Source organism: Oncorhynchus keta, chromosome 19 (genome assembly GCF_023373465.1).
Source record: "Oncorhynchus keta strain PuntledgeMale-10-30-2019 chromosome 19, Oket_V2, whole genome shotgun sequence".
Lineage (NCBI taxonomy): Eukaryota > Metazoa > Chordata > Actinopteri > Salmoniformes > Salmonidae > Oncorhynchus > Oncorhynchus keta.
This window is the reverse complement of record NC_068439.1, coordinates 50,539,537-50,553,833: the sequence shown is the minus strand read 5'-3', so window position 1 is coordinate 50,553,833 and position 14,297 is coordinate 50,539,537. Positions and strand designations below refer to the sequence as shown.

The window sequence follows — 14,297 nt, the reverse complement described above, 5'->3', positions numbered from 1 at the left end:
TCCTTGTAGCTAAATTGCAACAACGAGTCAGAAAAAAATGTGTTCTATTACATATTCTATAACGTTCGCTCAGGCCTTTCAGTTTTCCCCAGTGTATAAGAGACCCGACTGGGTTCTTAATCAATATTCCTTTACACATGCTTTCTTTGTGGGGATGATTTGTTGTTGCTTGTTTTAATCGAGTGGATTCAAATCAATTCGTAGCTGTGTTCCATAAATCATTGTCGGTGATGGGTTCTGACTCCTAAACTTGAAATAATGAGTCCCATAGTCAGGTTTCTACACCAGAAGTAAATGGTTATCTGTAAGAGGAATGTGCATAGAGGAGGCCATTAAGCTTGGAACGTACTGAATAAAGGAAAGCCAATCACATGGTTGCAGTCACTGATAAGGGTGGAGAGAGAGAGGTGGTTTAGTGAAGAATGGGGGCCCAGGTCAGGTCAGGTCACATTACGGGAGAAGGAACAGTTTATTGCCCACATCGCTTAACTTCCTGCCTAGCCATAAAGATGTAATGTTTAGAGGGAAGGAGGACACCACACACAAATTGGGGTATGTATACTGGGGTTGGTGGAACCATGTCTTTGTCTTATGCAGCCGTTATGACCCAGTGGGTGAATAAACTTAGTTTGAGCTCTACTAATCGTCCGTGAGTTTTTACTTGGTTCATTTAGAACCTAACATTGGTAAAGGTGACACAGTTGTGCGGTTAAGCTGATGTATCACATCTATTCACAGGGACAGGAATTTATCATTAAAACGTCATGCATCTTCCTGACAGCTTAAATTGTATTGACTCCGCAAAACATTTACTGCACGGCTAACTGGTTTATATTGAAACAAACCGTGTTTTTTACCCTTGACGTTTCTGTGTTTGCCACGGAGCTAAACCCTCTGAAATGATCAATGAGTAATGTTGAAGAAGCCGGGCAGAGAAGAGGCAGGTGGAATGCATAATGACCCTGACAGGGATTTTAATAGAGGAACACTGTACTGGACTGGAGCAACCATTTTTACGTGGAATTTCACCGCAGTAGTTCTTCTCGTGTTTATGTAACTGTAGTGATGAGGATGGTATGATAGACAGGTCACCAGTGGGTTGCCGGAGATAATTTATAGGGTTGTGTTTTCCTGTCTATTTGACCAGGAAAAACTCTAGGCCCTAGTTAAAAGTTATACAAGGCCTTACGTTTTTCCTCGTCATTTCACATTCTGTGCCTTAATTAAGTTAGGGCGCTTGTGGAAGTGGAAGTCACCTTGGTTAAGGACATCAGCAAGGCAAGTAAAGGGTAATAGTGATAATCTGTTTTATTTATAAGCTCATTAATGTGGTCGGGCTATTCTTAGTAATCCCAATCTCACACAGTAGATAGAGATAGCAAAGAGGGGGGAAGTTGTGTGTGTGTGTGTGTGTGTGTGTGTGTGTGTGTGTGTGTGTGTGTGTGTGTGTGTGTGTGTGTGTGTGTGTGTGTGTGTGTGTGTGTGTGTGTCGTGCGGACAGATTTCAGATTTGTACAGTATCCTCTTTTATTTCAAATGTCTTTAATTTTTTATTGGATCCCTTCCCATCCTTAACTCTGATAATGATTGTGCATGCTGCACTGGGGATGATTTCTCTATCAGTTATTACATTTTAAAGTTGATTAACATTTCCACTTCCAATGGGGGATTGAAACTCTACAGCGAATTGTACTCTGAGAGAATGTAGAAGTTGAGAAGATGGCCATCAGGAAACAGACTTCGAAGTTTACCAGATGCTTCTTATTTTCAGTCATTACATCTTTCTGTTAATAATTAAGTTACACACTGTTTGTGTACTATGACATTGTGATCTATTGTGAGTCAGCACACATCAACGGCAAAACACAAACCATTGTCAGCAAAGTGCTGTTTAAATGATGGAACACTATTGTATTGTTTACTAATGGCTTTCTCTCCCTCTCCTCCTGCTATTTTGTTTTTCAGCTCCTGTCAACCCTCACCTGAGTAAGTAACAGCTTTATTTATTCATTTAGTCTGACACATCACAGAAACACAGCATGTTTCTGAACATTGTGAGGAACATTCCTCTGACCTGAACGAGGCAGCTCTGAGAGCAACATGGAGACTTGTTGGTTGTGGAGAGTCCTGTGGAGTAGTTCTACTGTAGTTTTCCATATACAGTGAGCTCCAAAAAGTATTGAGACAGTGACCATTTTTTTGTTTGTTTTGGCTTTGTACTCCAGCACTTTCGATGCAGAATGATACAATGACTAGGAAGTCGAAGTGCAGACTGCCAGCTTTAATTTGTGGGTATTTCCATTCATATCGGGTGAACTGAAATTACAGAGCTTTTTGTATGTAGTCCCACATTTTAGGGGACAAAAAGTATTGGGACAAATTCACTTATACTGTATGTGTATTAAAGTAGTAAAAAGTGAAGTAATAGGTCCCGTATTCATAGTACGCAACGACTACATCAAGTTTGTGGATCTACACCATTGTTGGATGCATTTGTTTTGGTTGTGTTTCAGATTATTTTGTGCCCTGTTGTAGTGGCAAGAGGTTAACATGTTTTGGGGGTATGATTTGTACCGTCTACACTTTAACCTCATAGTCATTTCAAATCCAAAGTGCTGGAGTACAGAGCTAAAATTACACAAATCTATCACTGCCCCAATACTTTTGGAGATCCACTGTAACTACCCTGGGAAGAGCTGCCTAATATTCTGTAGGAACAATGTGTGAAGGAGAGAGAGTCATTTTCAGTGTGTGTATATGTGGGCATGGGGTGAAGGGTGTGTGTGTGTGTGTGCATGCATGCATGTGTATAGTGCTTGTTAATAATGCATTTCATGTGTTCTCTCCAATGTTCACACATTATGTGATAATCAGGTGCTGTGTACATTCCCGCTACAGTATCTTATAACAGGAAAACTCCACATTTACTACTTCCTACTTCACAAGCACTCATTTGCCGAAGTGTACTGTGCTGTGTTCATGTGTTGGGTTAGCAGCTGTTACCACATACAAATATAATCATTACCAGCATCATTATCAAACCCCCTATAGATCGCAGCCAATCTTATCTAAACTGTACATCTGATCTGTACACCTCCTCCTTGCTGATCCTCCCCTTGTCCTCCTCCCCATTTTCCATCTCATCACCCCCCTCCCCCCACACTCCTCCCCTCCATACCCCCTCCTTGTCCTCCTCCCCATTTTCCATCTCGTCACCTCACCTCATCACCCCCCCCCACACACACACACACACACACACTCCTCCTCTCCTAATCCCCTTCTATCTCCAGTAAGGCCCAGGTCCATTTAGCTTAGCTTACAGTGGATTGACATTACCAGCAAGACTCTAGGGGCCAGAACCCCATTTAGATCTGCATGAAGGCTGGAGGGGAGAGGAGTCAAGAGCTGAGGCCCATCTCTCTCTTTCTGGCTGTCTTAGCTGGGCCACACTCACTCTCTCTCTCTGTGTGTGTGTGTGTGTGTGTGTGTGTGTGTGTCTCGCTCTCCCTTTTTCTCTCGTGCCTCTCTCTCTCAATCGCTCCCCCTCTCCTCCTCATCTTCTCTCCACTACGCGTGTAAAGCCTCGAGCTCCTGCCTCCACCGAGGTCGCCACTCCAAACTGCTCCCAGCTACCTTTTAATAAATCAATGAATATTTATCACACGCTCCTGTATCCAGAATCTAAATGCTGTTTTTTTACCCACCCTTTGAGGACAGTTCTATTTCTAAATCTCTTCTGATTATATGGTATTGATGTCATATTATATTGTTCCATATAAAATAAAATTGTATTTGTCTCTGAATACAACAGCTGAATACAACAGGTGTAGTAGACCTTACAGTGAAATGCTTACTTACAAGCCCTTCACCAGCAATGCATTTTTTTTTATTGTTAAGAAAATATTTACTAAATAAACTAAAGAAATACAATAAAATAACTATAACGAGGCTATATACAGGGGGTACCGGTAGAGAGTCAATGTGCCGGGGTACAGGTTAGTCGAGGTAATATGAACATGTAGGTAGGGGTAAAGTGACTATGTATTGATAATTAACAGCAATGCAAATAGTCAAGGTGGCCATTTGATTAATTGTTCAGCAGTCTTATTACATGGGGGTAGAAGCTGTTAAGGAGCCTTTTGGTCCGAGACTTGGCGCTCCGATACCGCTTGCCGTGCGGTAGCAGAGAGAACAGTCTATGACTTGGGTCTGAGGACCCATGTCAAATCTTTTCAGTCTCCTGAAGGGGAATGGGCATTGTCGTGCCCACTTCACAACTGTCTTGGGTATGTTTGGACCATGATAGTTTGCTGGTGATGTAGACACCAAGGAACTTGAAGCTCTCGACCCACTTCACTACAGCCCCGTCAATGTGAATGGGGGCCTGTTTGGCCCTCCGTTTCCTGTAGTCAGCAATCAGCTCCTTTGTCTTGGTCATGTTGGAGAGGTCTCTGACCTCCTCGCTACAGGCAGTCTCATCGTTGTCGGTGATCACGCCTACCACTGTTGTGTTGTCAGCAAACTTAATGATGGTGTTAGTGAGTGAGTGAACAGGGAGTACAGGATGGGACGAAGCACGCACCCCCGTGGGGCCACCGTGTTGAGGATGAGCGTGGCAGATGTGTTGTTGCCTACCCTTGCCACCTGAAGGTGGCCCATCAGGAAGTCCAGGATCCAGTTGCAGAGGGAGATGTTTAGTCCCGGGGTCCTAAGCTTAGTGATGAGCTTTGTGGGCACTATGGTGTTGAATGCTGAAATGTCGTCAATAAAAAGCATTCTCACATAGGTGTTCATTTTGTCCATGTGGGAAAGGGCAGTGTGGAGTACAATGGAGATTGCATCATCTGTGGATCTGTTGGGGTGGTATGTGAATTGGAGTGATTCTAAGATTTCCGGGGTGATGGTGTGGATGTGAGCCATGACCCGCCTTTCAAAGCACTTAATGGCTACCAATGTGAGTGCTATGGGACGGTAGTCATTTAGGCAGGTTACCTTGCCGTTGTTGGGCACAGGGACTATGGTGGTCTGCTTTAAACATGTTGGTATTACAGACTCGGTTAGGTAGAGGTTGAAAATGTCAGTGATGAAACTTGCATGTTGGTCTGCGCATGCTCTGAGTACACATCCTGGTTAACAGTCTGGCCCCGTGGCCTTGTGAAAGTTGACGTGTTTAAAGGTCTTGCTCACATCAGCTATGGAGAGCGTGATCACAAAGTTCTCTGGAACAGCTGGTGCTCTCATGCATTCATCAGTGTTGCTTGCCTAGAAGCAAGCATAAAAGGCATTTAGCCTGTTTGGTAGTCTCGCGTCACTGGGAAGCTCATTGTGGGGTTTACCTTTGTAGTCTGTAATAGTTTGCAAGCCCTGCCACATCTGACAAGAGTCAGTCGGTATAGTAAGATTTAGTCTTAGTCAATATTGACGATTTGCCTGTTTGATGGTTCGTTTGAGGGCATAGAGTGATTTCTTAAGTGTCTGGATTAGTGTCCCGCTCCTTGAATGTGACAGCTATAGTATTTAGTTTGGTGCGGATGTTGCCTTTAATTCTGGTTGGGACATGTACATCCGGTCACTGTGGGGATGACGTCATTGATGCACTTATTGATGAAGCCAGTGACTGAGGTGGCATACCCCTCAATGCTAGCAAAACAGTCCTGTAGTTTAGTATCCACGTCATCTGACCACTTTCGTATTGAGCGAGTCACTGGTACTTCCTGCATTAGTTTTTGCTCGTAAGCAGGAATCAGCAGGATACAATCATGGTCAGATTTGCCAAAGGGAGGGCGAGGAAGAGCTTTGTATGCATCTATGTGTGTGGCGTAAAGGTGGTCTAGAGTTTTTTCCTCTGGTTGCACGTGACATGCTGGTAGAAATGAGGTAAAATGGATTTAAGTTTTCCTGCATTAAAGTCCCCGGCCACTAGGAGCGCCACTTATGGATGAGGATTTTCTTCTTTGCTTATGGCTTTATACAGCTCGTTGAGTGCTGTCTTAGTGCCAGCATTGGTTTCTGATGGTAAATCGACAGCTATGAAAAATATAGATGACAGCTCTCTTGGTAGATAGTGTGGTCTACAGCTTATCATGAGGACCTCTACCTCAGGTGAGCAAAACCTTGAGACTTCCTTAATATTAGACATTTTCCACCAGCTGTTACTGACAAATAGACACACACCACCACACCTCGTCTTACCGGTGCATGGAAAACCATATATTATCCATGTCGTCGTCCAGACACAACATGAAATATTACAGGTTTTAATGTCCCGTTAGTAGGATAGTCTCGAACAGAGCTCATCCAGATGGTAGAGGCAGGTTACCCACTTGCCAACAAATTCTCACAAAGGACCCGGATCTGCCACCCCTGTATTTTTATATATTTAACCTTAATTTAGCTAGGCAAGTCAGTTAAGAACAAATTCTTATTTACAATGACGGCCTACCCCGGCCAAACCCAGATGACGCTGGGCCAATTGTGCGCCTCCCTATGGGATTCCCAATCACGGCCGAATGTGATAAAGCCTAGATTCGAACCAGGGACTGTAGTGACCCCTCTTGCACTGAGATGCAGTGCCTTACACTGCTGCGCCATTCAGGAGCTTGTTGGTTTGTTGTATCTCTGTCTTCTCCTCATGCGAATGACGAGGATTTGGGCCTGGTCCGGGAACAACAATATATCCTTCTCATCAGAATCATTAAAGAAAGAATCTTTGTCCAGTTCGAGGTGAGTAATCGCTGTTCTGACATCCAGAAGCTATTTCCGGTCATAAGAGACGGTAGTAGAAACATTATGTTCAAAGAAAGTTGCAAACAATGTGAAAAAACACACAAAATAGCACAATTGGTTAGGACCCTGTAAAACGGCAGTATCTCCTCCGGCGCCATTATAATAATGAGTTATATATGAATGTCTGCGAGATGATAGTGTTTTCGGCTTAGAACATGTATTTAATGGGCTCTCTTAAGTGTGTGTGTGTGTGTGTGTGTGTGTGTGTGTGTGTGTGTGTGTGTGTGTGTGTGTGTGTGTGTGTGTGTGTGTGTGTGTGTGTGTGTGTGTGTGTGTGTGTGTGTGTGTGTGTGTGTGTGTGTGTGTGTGTGTGTGTGTGTGTGTGTGTGTGTGTATGCCTGTCAGCCTTCCTGCTCCCATGTGTGTGTGTTCTCAAACTTGAGATGACGGCCAAATCTCTTTGAGAATACCATTGGGGTTACCTCACAGTAACCTCTGAAGGCCTTCCCATTGCCACACTTGATTCACAACCTATGCGTTTTTCAACAGTAGTACAACAGCATTTCAACTTACAGTATATAATGCACTGCCACCATTCATGGCTCAATAGTGTTGTTCATGGTCAGAGATTACATTCCTCAAGCCGTAGCTCTTAGCCTCGCAAAGCTACCTGATCCCGCGAGCTTACATTAAACGCTGCACAGATATCAGTGCAATGTTTAATGTAAGATTGCGGGATCAGGTGGCTTTGCGAGGCTAAGAGCTCTCTCATTGTTTGAAACACATGCATCGACCCGTGTTGATTTTTATCATGATTAACTTCAACAGTATGTCCTCTTATAGAATGCATTGTATAGCAGTCAAGCATGGTCCACTAGATTGATTCATGGTCAGCTTTCTGAAGACATTCATAGCAGTCAATCATGATCCACTAGATTGATTCATGGTCAGCTATCTGAATCCATCCATTGGCTGAACTCAGCTTTACTTCTCTCATTGGTAGACATGCATAATAGTACCCATTGACCCATGTGTTTATTCACATGAACAACACAAGAATACAACAGCAGGTCCCATTTATAGAATGTACCAGCGCCATTCATTCATGGTTCAGTAGCCAATGTCATCATGGTTATTTTATTGTGTTTCTATTTCCTTTTTAATTTAGAAAATATTCGTCTTACTTTTTATCTCTGCAATGTTGAGAAAGGGCTCGTAAGTAAGCATTTCACAGTAAAGTCTACACCTGTTGTATTCGGCGTATGTGACTAATACAATTTGATTTGATCTACTATAGCCATAGAGATACCATGAGGAGGTTCTATCTAGTTAAACATTTTTTATGTCTACATTTTGACAGTGTTATGACTATAACAGTGTTTCTCTGTCTGTGTTTCACGAGAGTTACTGCAGCGTTCATCTAAGACTTTAAAACCATAGACATATGTTGAGGTTCTAGTATTTATATTTCTATGATGACTACAGCAGTGGGTTTTTTTTGTTTGTCCCGTGCTTCAGGAGAGTTCCACTGCAGCTTCGAAGAGGAGCCCATCTGCATGTTCACGCAGGACAAGAATGACGACTTTGATTGGACGAGACACAGTGCAGCCACCCGTGACACCAAGTACACGCCCAACACTGGGCCTAGCGACGACCGCAGCGGATCCAAACAGGGTGAGCCAACCAGGAAGGAAGAGACAGCTAGGTATTGTTTTGATGTCATTGGGATCTTAGGTGCAATGTGTTTGGGAATCTTCAATGCAACAAAGAAGGTCATAAGGTAATTGTTTTGCCCCACATTTAGCTACATTAGCCAGCTTAACTAGCTAGCGTTATTTACAATTATTTGCAATTGGTTAGCGTCAGCGTATTGGAGCGGTTGTCTTTCTATGTGATCTTTTAGAAATCTTATTTTAGTCTTGGCCCTAGTATTCCACTCAGCACAGATGCTGTACTCACAACCCACTACACATGGGTCAATATCAACACAATGGAACATGCAACAAGCAACCTTCAGCACTCTCATTTTCATGGTACTCATAGATGTTCTTGGAAGAGCAGAAAAAAGACTAACTACAAGACAACAAAAGTATGTAACTTTCTTTAGTGATGGAGAGAATAGTTTCTGTGAGTGGCTGCTTCACAAAAACTGAGAGAACAAAAAGAGATTGGAAGAAAGAACAAATAAATGAATAAAAGGCCTCCCACTGGTGATAGTGAAGGACAGATTGAGTCTAATAATGTAATTTAGAATTAGGAGGTCATTTACTGCTGGCACGGCCAATCAAGGATGACCTGAAGGAGAACCACACACACACACACACACACACACACACACACACACCGGTCAACCATGGTGACTCGATCTATCTGACACTAGACATACGTCACACTACTCAGTCACACACACACACACACACTGTGAGAAATTGTGCTAGTTGGCCTGTGTGTGTCAGTCCTGAGGGAGAGTGAGCAGTAATCTAGTCTTTATTGGATGCAGCAGAGGCAGAAGACAGCTCTAGGAGCAACAGCAGCTGAAGTTGTAAATAATGTATTGGCTTTAATCACTCTAATGGGATAAAACTGTCCAGCATTTCATTACCGGCCCACCATTCCTAAGGGGCTGCAATTATCTTATGTCAAATTCAACAGAAGAAGAAATTCTATTTGATTTTGACTGGAGGGTTGGAAAGTTTGTTCTCCGTCCAAGCTACATTCCCCTGCCCCAAAGTGGGACTGGAGATGGGCTCTGGAATGAGACTTGCACCGTGTGAGGTTAGTTTCACTGCTGATTCTCCTACATTGAGACATGACCATCTCGTCTGTCCTCTCTGCCCTCTGGTTTGTGTCTGGTTAATCTTACTAGAGAGAAAATAGGTCTTTAGTGGAAATGTTCTTTCAGTACGAGCTGCATGGATGTCACATTGTTTTTTCATTAAGGATTATAGGATATTGAGGGCTTGTTACATTATAGCAATCATGTTTAATATACTATTTAAGGGGGTTTACAGCAAGAAAAAACTATGGGAACATAGTAGGTGATCTGTCAATTCAATAATATGCATTCCAATAAACCCAGCACAAACCATTTTCTCAACGCAAATAATATGCTTCAGAAATAATAAGAATAACCCCCCCCACGAATAACATATTTTCAATGTCTACATTTTATAAACATAAATATTCCATAATCCTCATCAATGACCCAGTAACCTTAAATGACCTTTTAGTTTTGGTTAAGGCTACCCACGTTTAGTCGAGACGCACCCCAAAACTGGAATGAAAAGTCTCTTCTTTCTTTTCCCCTTTTCAATTCATTTTAGTTGATTCAGTTCAGTTTACAGTCTTTGCGCATTCAAATAATATTTCCCCCATAAAAGAAAAGGTAAGTCGGCCATGGAGGATCTCCAAGGAAAAACTGATCTCATGGTGTCTTGAAGGCACCGCCGCGCTCATGAAACTTTCTCCGCTATCCATTTAGAAAATCCACAAGAAGGAAATCATATTGACAGGTCAGGAAAATGATCACAGTGCACAAAAGTACATCTAAAGCAAGTCCGGCTACAGTATTTTTCCATATCTTTGAAACTGGCACCCCAGAGTTTCACCCCGGCCATGTCCGAATTCTGGCTTGCCGACTACTTACTTAAACTGCATACTGTGTACTAATCGTACTACATACTATTTAGCCCATACTGTTTATTGAAAAGTATGAAGTATGCAGTATGCCACGACGTACAAGACGACTGAGAACTCAGAAACAAAACAAGCCTGTAAAACGTATACAGGTTAAATAACTTTTTGGAAGGAGCACAGTTTGAAATAAAGAAAGAGAAAGTCAGTTGTACAACTAAATACCTTCAACTGAAATGTTTTATTTTGCATTTAACCCAACACCTCTGAATAAGAGAGGTGCAGGGGGGGGGGGCTGCATTAATCAACATCCAAACACAATCCTCTGCATCAGTTTACTAACAACAGGCAGCAAACTGATTGGGCGGTTGTTAGAGCCAGCAAAGGGTGCTTGACAATTTTTTTAGGCTGTTTTGTTTTGTTTTGAGGGTGTGTACACGCCTGTGTACACACCCTCCTTTAGGCTTTGGTTAAAGATGTATCAAAAAGGGCTGGCAATACAGTCTGCTACCCTTCTCAATAGTTTCCCATCAAGGTTATCTGTACCTAGTGGCTTATTAGAACAATAGTTTCCCATCAAGGTTATCTGTACCTAGTGGCTTATTAGAACAATAGTTTCCCATCAAGGTTATCTATACCTAGTGGCTTATTAGAACAATAGTTTCCCATCAAGGTTATCTGTACCTAGTGGCTTATTAGAACAATAGTTTCCCATCAAGGTTATCTGTACCTAGTGGCTTATTAGAACAATAGTTTCCCATCAAGGTTATCTATACCTAGTGGCTTATTAGAACAATAGTTTCCCATCAAGGTTATCTATACCTAGTGGCTTATTAGAACAATTAGTTTCCCATCAAGGTTATCTATACCTAGTGGCTTATTAGAACAATAGTTTCCCATCAAGGTTATCTATACCTAGTGGCTTATTAGAACAATAGTTTCCCATCAAGGTTATCTGTACCTAGTGGCTTATTAGAACAATAGTTTCCCATCAAGTTTATCTATACCTAGTGGCTTATTAGAACAATAGTTTTTCCACCTCTCCCTCATGAAATTGACCAAATTTAAAACATAAATCCTTCTCTTTCATTATTAGATTTCATTCAAAAATATGATTGTTCACTGTTCAATGTTGTCATTCACTTCTGAGTTTTTCCATTTTACTAGTGAAATAAGTCTTGAAATTATTGGCAATATCAAACGGTTTTGTTATAAAGGTGCAATGTTCCAATGCTCTCTGGCAGATTTCAACTATGACAGACAAAATGAGAAAAAAAATCCAGAAAATCACATTGTAGGATTTTTAATGAATTTATTTGCAAATTATGGTGGAAAATAAGTATTTGTTCAATAACAAAAGTTTATCTCAATACTTTGTTAAATACCCTTTGTTGGCAATGACAGGGGTCAAACGTTTTCTGTAAGTCTTCACAAGGTTTTCACACACTGTTGCTGGTATTTTGGCCCATTCCTCCATGCAGATCTCCTCTAGAGCAGTGATGTTTTGGGGATGTTGCTGTGCAACACGGACTTTCAACTCCCTCCAAAGATTTTCTATGGGGTTGAGATCTGGAGACTGGCTAGGCCACTCCAGGACCTTGAAATGCTTCTTACGAAGCCACTCCTTCATTGCCCGGGCGGTGTGTTTGGGATCATTGTCATGCTGAAAGACCCAGCCACGTTTCATCTTCAATGCCCTTGCTGATGGAAGGAGGTTTTCACTCAAAATCTCACGATACATGGCCCCATTCATTCTTTCCTTTACACGGATCAGTCGTTCTGGTCCCTTTGCAGAAAAATAGCCCCAAAGCATGATGTTTCCACACCCATGCTTCACAGTAGGTATGGTGTTCTTTGTCCTCCAAACACGACAAGTTGAGTTTTTACCAAAAACCTAAGATCCCTATTTTGTTTTCATCTGACCATATGACATTCTCCCAATCTTCTTCTGGATCATCCAAATGCTCTCTAGCAAACTTCAGACGGCCCTGGACATGTACTGGCTTAAGCAGGGGGACACGTCTGGCACTGCAGGATTTGAGTCCCTGGCGGTGTAGTGTGTTACTGATGGTAGGCTTTGTTACTTTGGTCCCAGCTCTCTGCAGGTCATTCACTAGGTCCCCCCGTGTGGTTCTGGGATTTTTGCTCACCCTTCTTGTGATCATTTTGACCCCACGGGGTGAGATCTTGCGTGCAGCTCCAGATCGAGGGAGATTATCAGTGGTCTTGTATGTCTTCCATTTCCTAATAATTGCTCCCACAGTTGATTTCTTCAAACCAAGCTGCTTACCTATTGCAGATTCAGTCTTCCCAGCCTGGTGCAGGTCTACAATTTTGTTTCTGGTGTCCTTTGACAGCTCTTTGGTCTTGGCCATAGTGGAGTTTGGAGTGTGACTGTTTGAGGTTGTGGACAGGTGTCTTGTATACTGATAACAAGTTCAAACAGGTGCCATTAATACAGGTAACGAGTGGAGGACAGAGGAGCCTCTTAAAGAAGAAGTTACAGGTCTGTGAGAGCCAGAAATCTTGCTTGTTTGTAGGTGACCAAAACACATTTTCCACCATAATTTGCAAATAAATTCATTAAAAATCCTACAATGTGATTTTCTGGATTATATTTCTCATTTGTTTGTCATAGTTGAAGTGTACCTATGAGGGAAATTACAGGCCTCTCTCATCTTTTTAAGTGGGAGAACTTTCACAATTGGTGTCTGACTAAATATGCCCCACTGTATATTGAGCTTATGAATAGATGTAAATTCAGAATTTCTTCTTTCTAAATTGTAAAAGTATTTTCTTTTTGTCCCTTCCTCCAACCATCTCCTTCTTGATGTTACAAATGTCCCTTTTGCTCTTTCTTCATACATTCGGTCCATTTCTAGTTGTAAAGAGAATAACTGAGCCTTTCCTTCTTCATCAAGGTCCTCCCTCCATAGAGATTAGAGAAAGTATTTCCTTAACAAGTTTATCTTCCCTCAATCTTTTAAGTTCAGCAATTTATTTACCTCTCTTCGTGGCTGTTTGTCTTATTTCATACTTCATTAATTCCCAATATATCCCGTAAGACTTAAATAGTTGGGCTTTCCTCCAATTGTCTTGTATAATATCTTTGGCATCCATCTTGAAATGATCATCTTCCAACAGTCTACTATTGAGTTTCTAATAACTCCGATTCGGTTTAACTTCAGATCCATTAATATTTAAAGATAAGAATATAACTTTATGATCCGTAAGAATTGATGGTTCAATTGATACCTTGACAACAGAATTATCTAATGAATTAGAAATCAACCAGATGTCAATTCTTGACTGTCTGGACATGTCCTTGTTACTCCAAGTGATTTCTTTTTTATCAGGATATTTAGATCTCCAAATATTGACTAATCCAAGACCAAGACATAGGTTATTAAACTCAGGATTAACTATGCTGGATCTGTTAGGAGGGGGGATATCTGTCAAGCATCACATTAGATACAGAATTAAAATCTCCAAATAAGATCATTTTGATATCCTGAAATACAACTATAACTCTATTAATTTCTTCTTCAAATTCTTGAAATAATATCCTGTTGTTTTGTTTGTTGTTGGATGCATAAATATTCCCTAATAAAAAACATTTCACTGTTGAAATTTACTGTTAAAATTAACCAACGTCCAGAGTGGTGAGTCTTACGACTGATGACCTTCCCTTTAAATGCACCTCTTAAAACTGCTACACCTGCAGAGTGGTTGTTGCCATATGACTTCCAGATATCATTACCCCATTGATTTTTCAAAAAGATAGATCGGAAGAACTAGCATGAGTCTCTTTTAAAAAGTAAAAGTTTGGATTAAACCGTTTGCAATACAGAAAAATAGCCTTACACTTGAGTAAATTATGAATAGGCCTGACATTAAACTTCAACCAACAACCTTGTTATGCTAATATAAGCTTTTTC

At 41.5% G+C, this 14,297-nt stretch overlaps 1 protein-coding gene across 1 annotated transcript in view; it reads left to right on the top strand.

Annotated features, from left to right (window-relative positions):
* The window catches only part of LOC118398434 (MAM domain-containing glycosylphosphatidylinositol anchor protein 2-like), a 352,144-nt gene that overhangs the window by 306,453 nt on the left and 31,394 nt on the right, over positions 1 to 14,297 (top strand). Inside the window, exons 13-14 of the mRNA XM_052470749.1 lie at positions 1,966 to 1,986; positions 8,245 to 8,400. Coding sequence (XP_052326709.1) covers positions 1,966 to 1,986; positions 8,245 to 8,400 — 177 coding nt within the window. The remainder of the gene's footprint in view (positions 1 to 1,965; positions 1,987 to 8,244; positions 8,401 to 14,297) is intronic.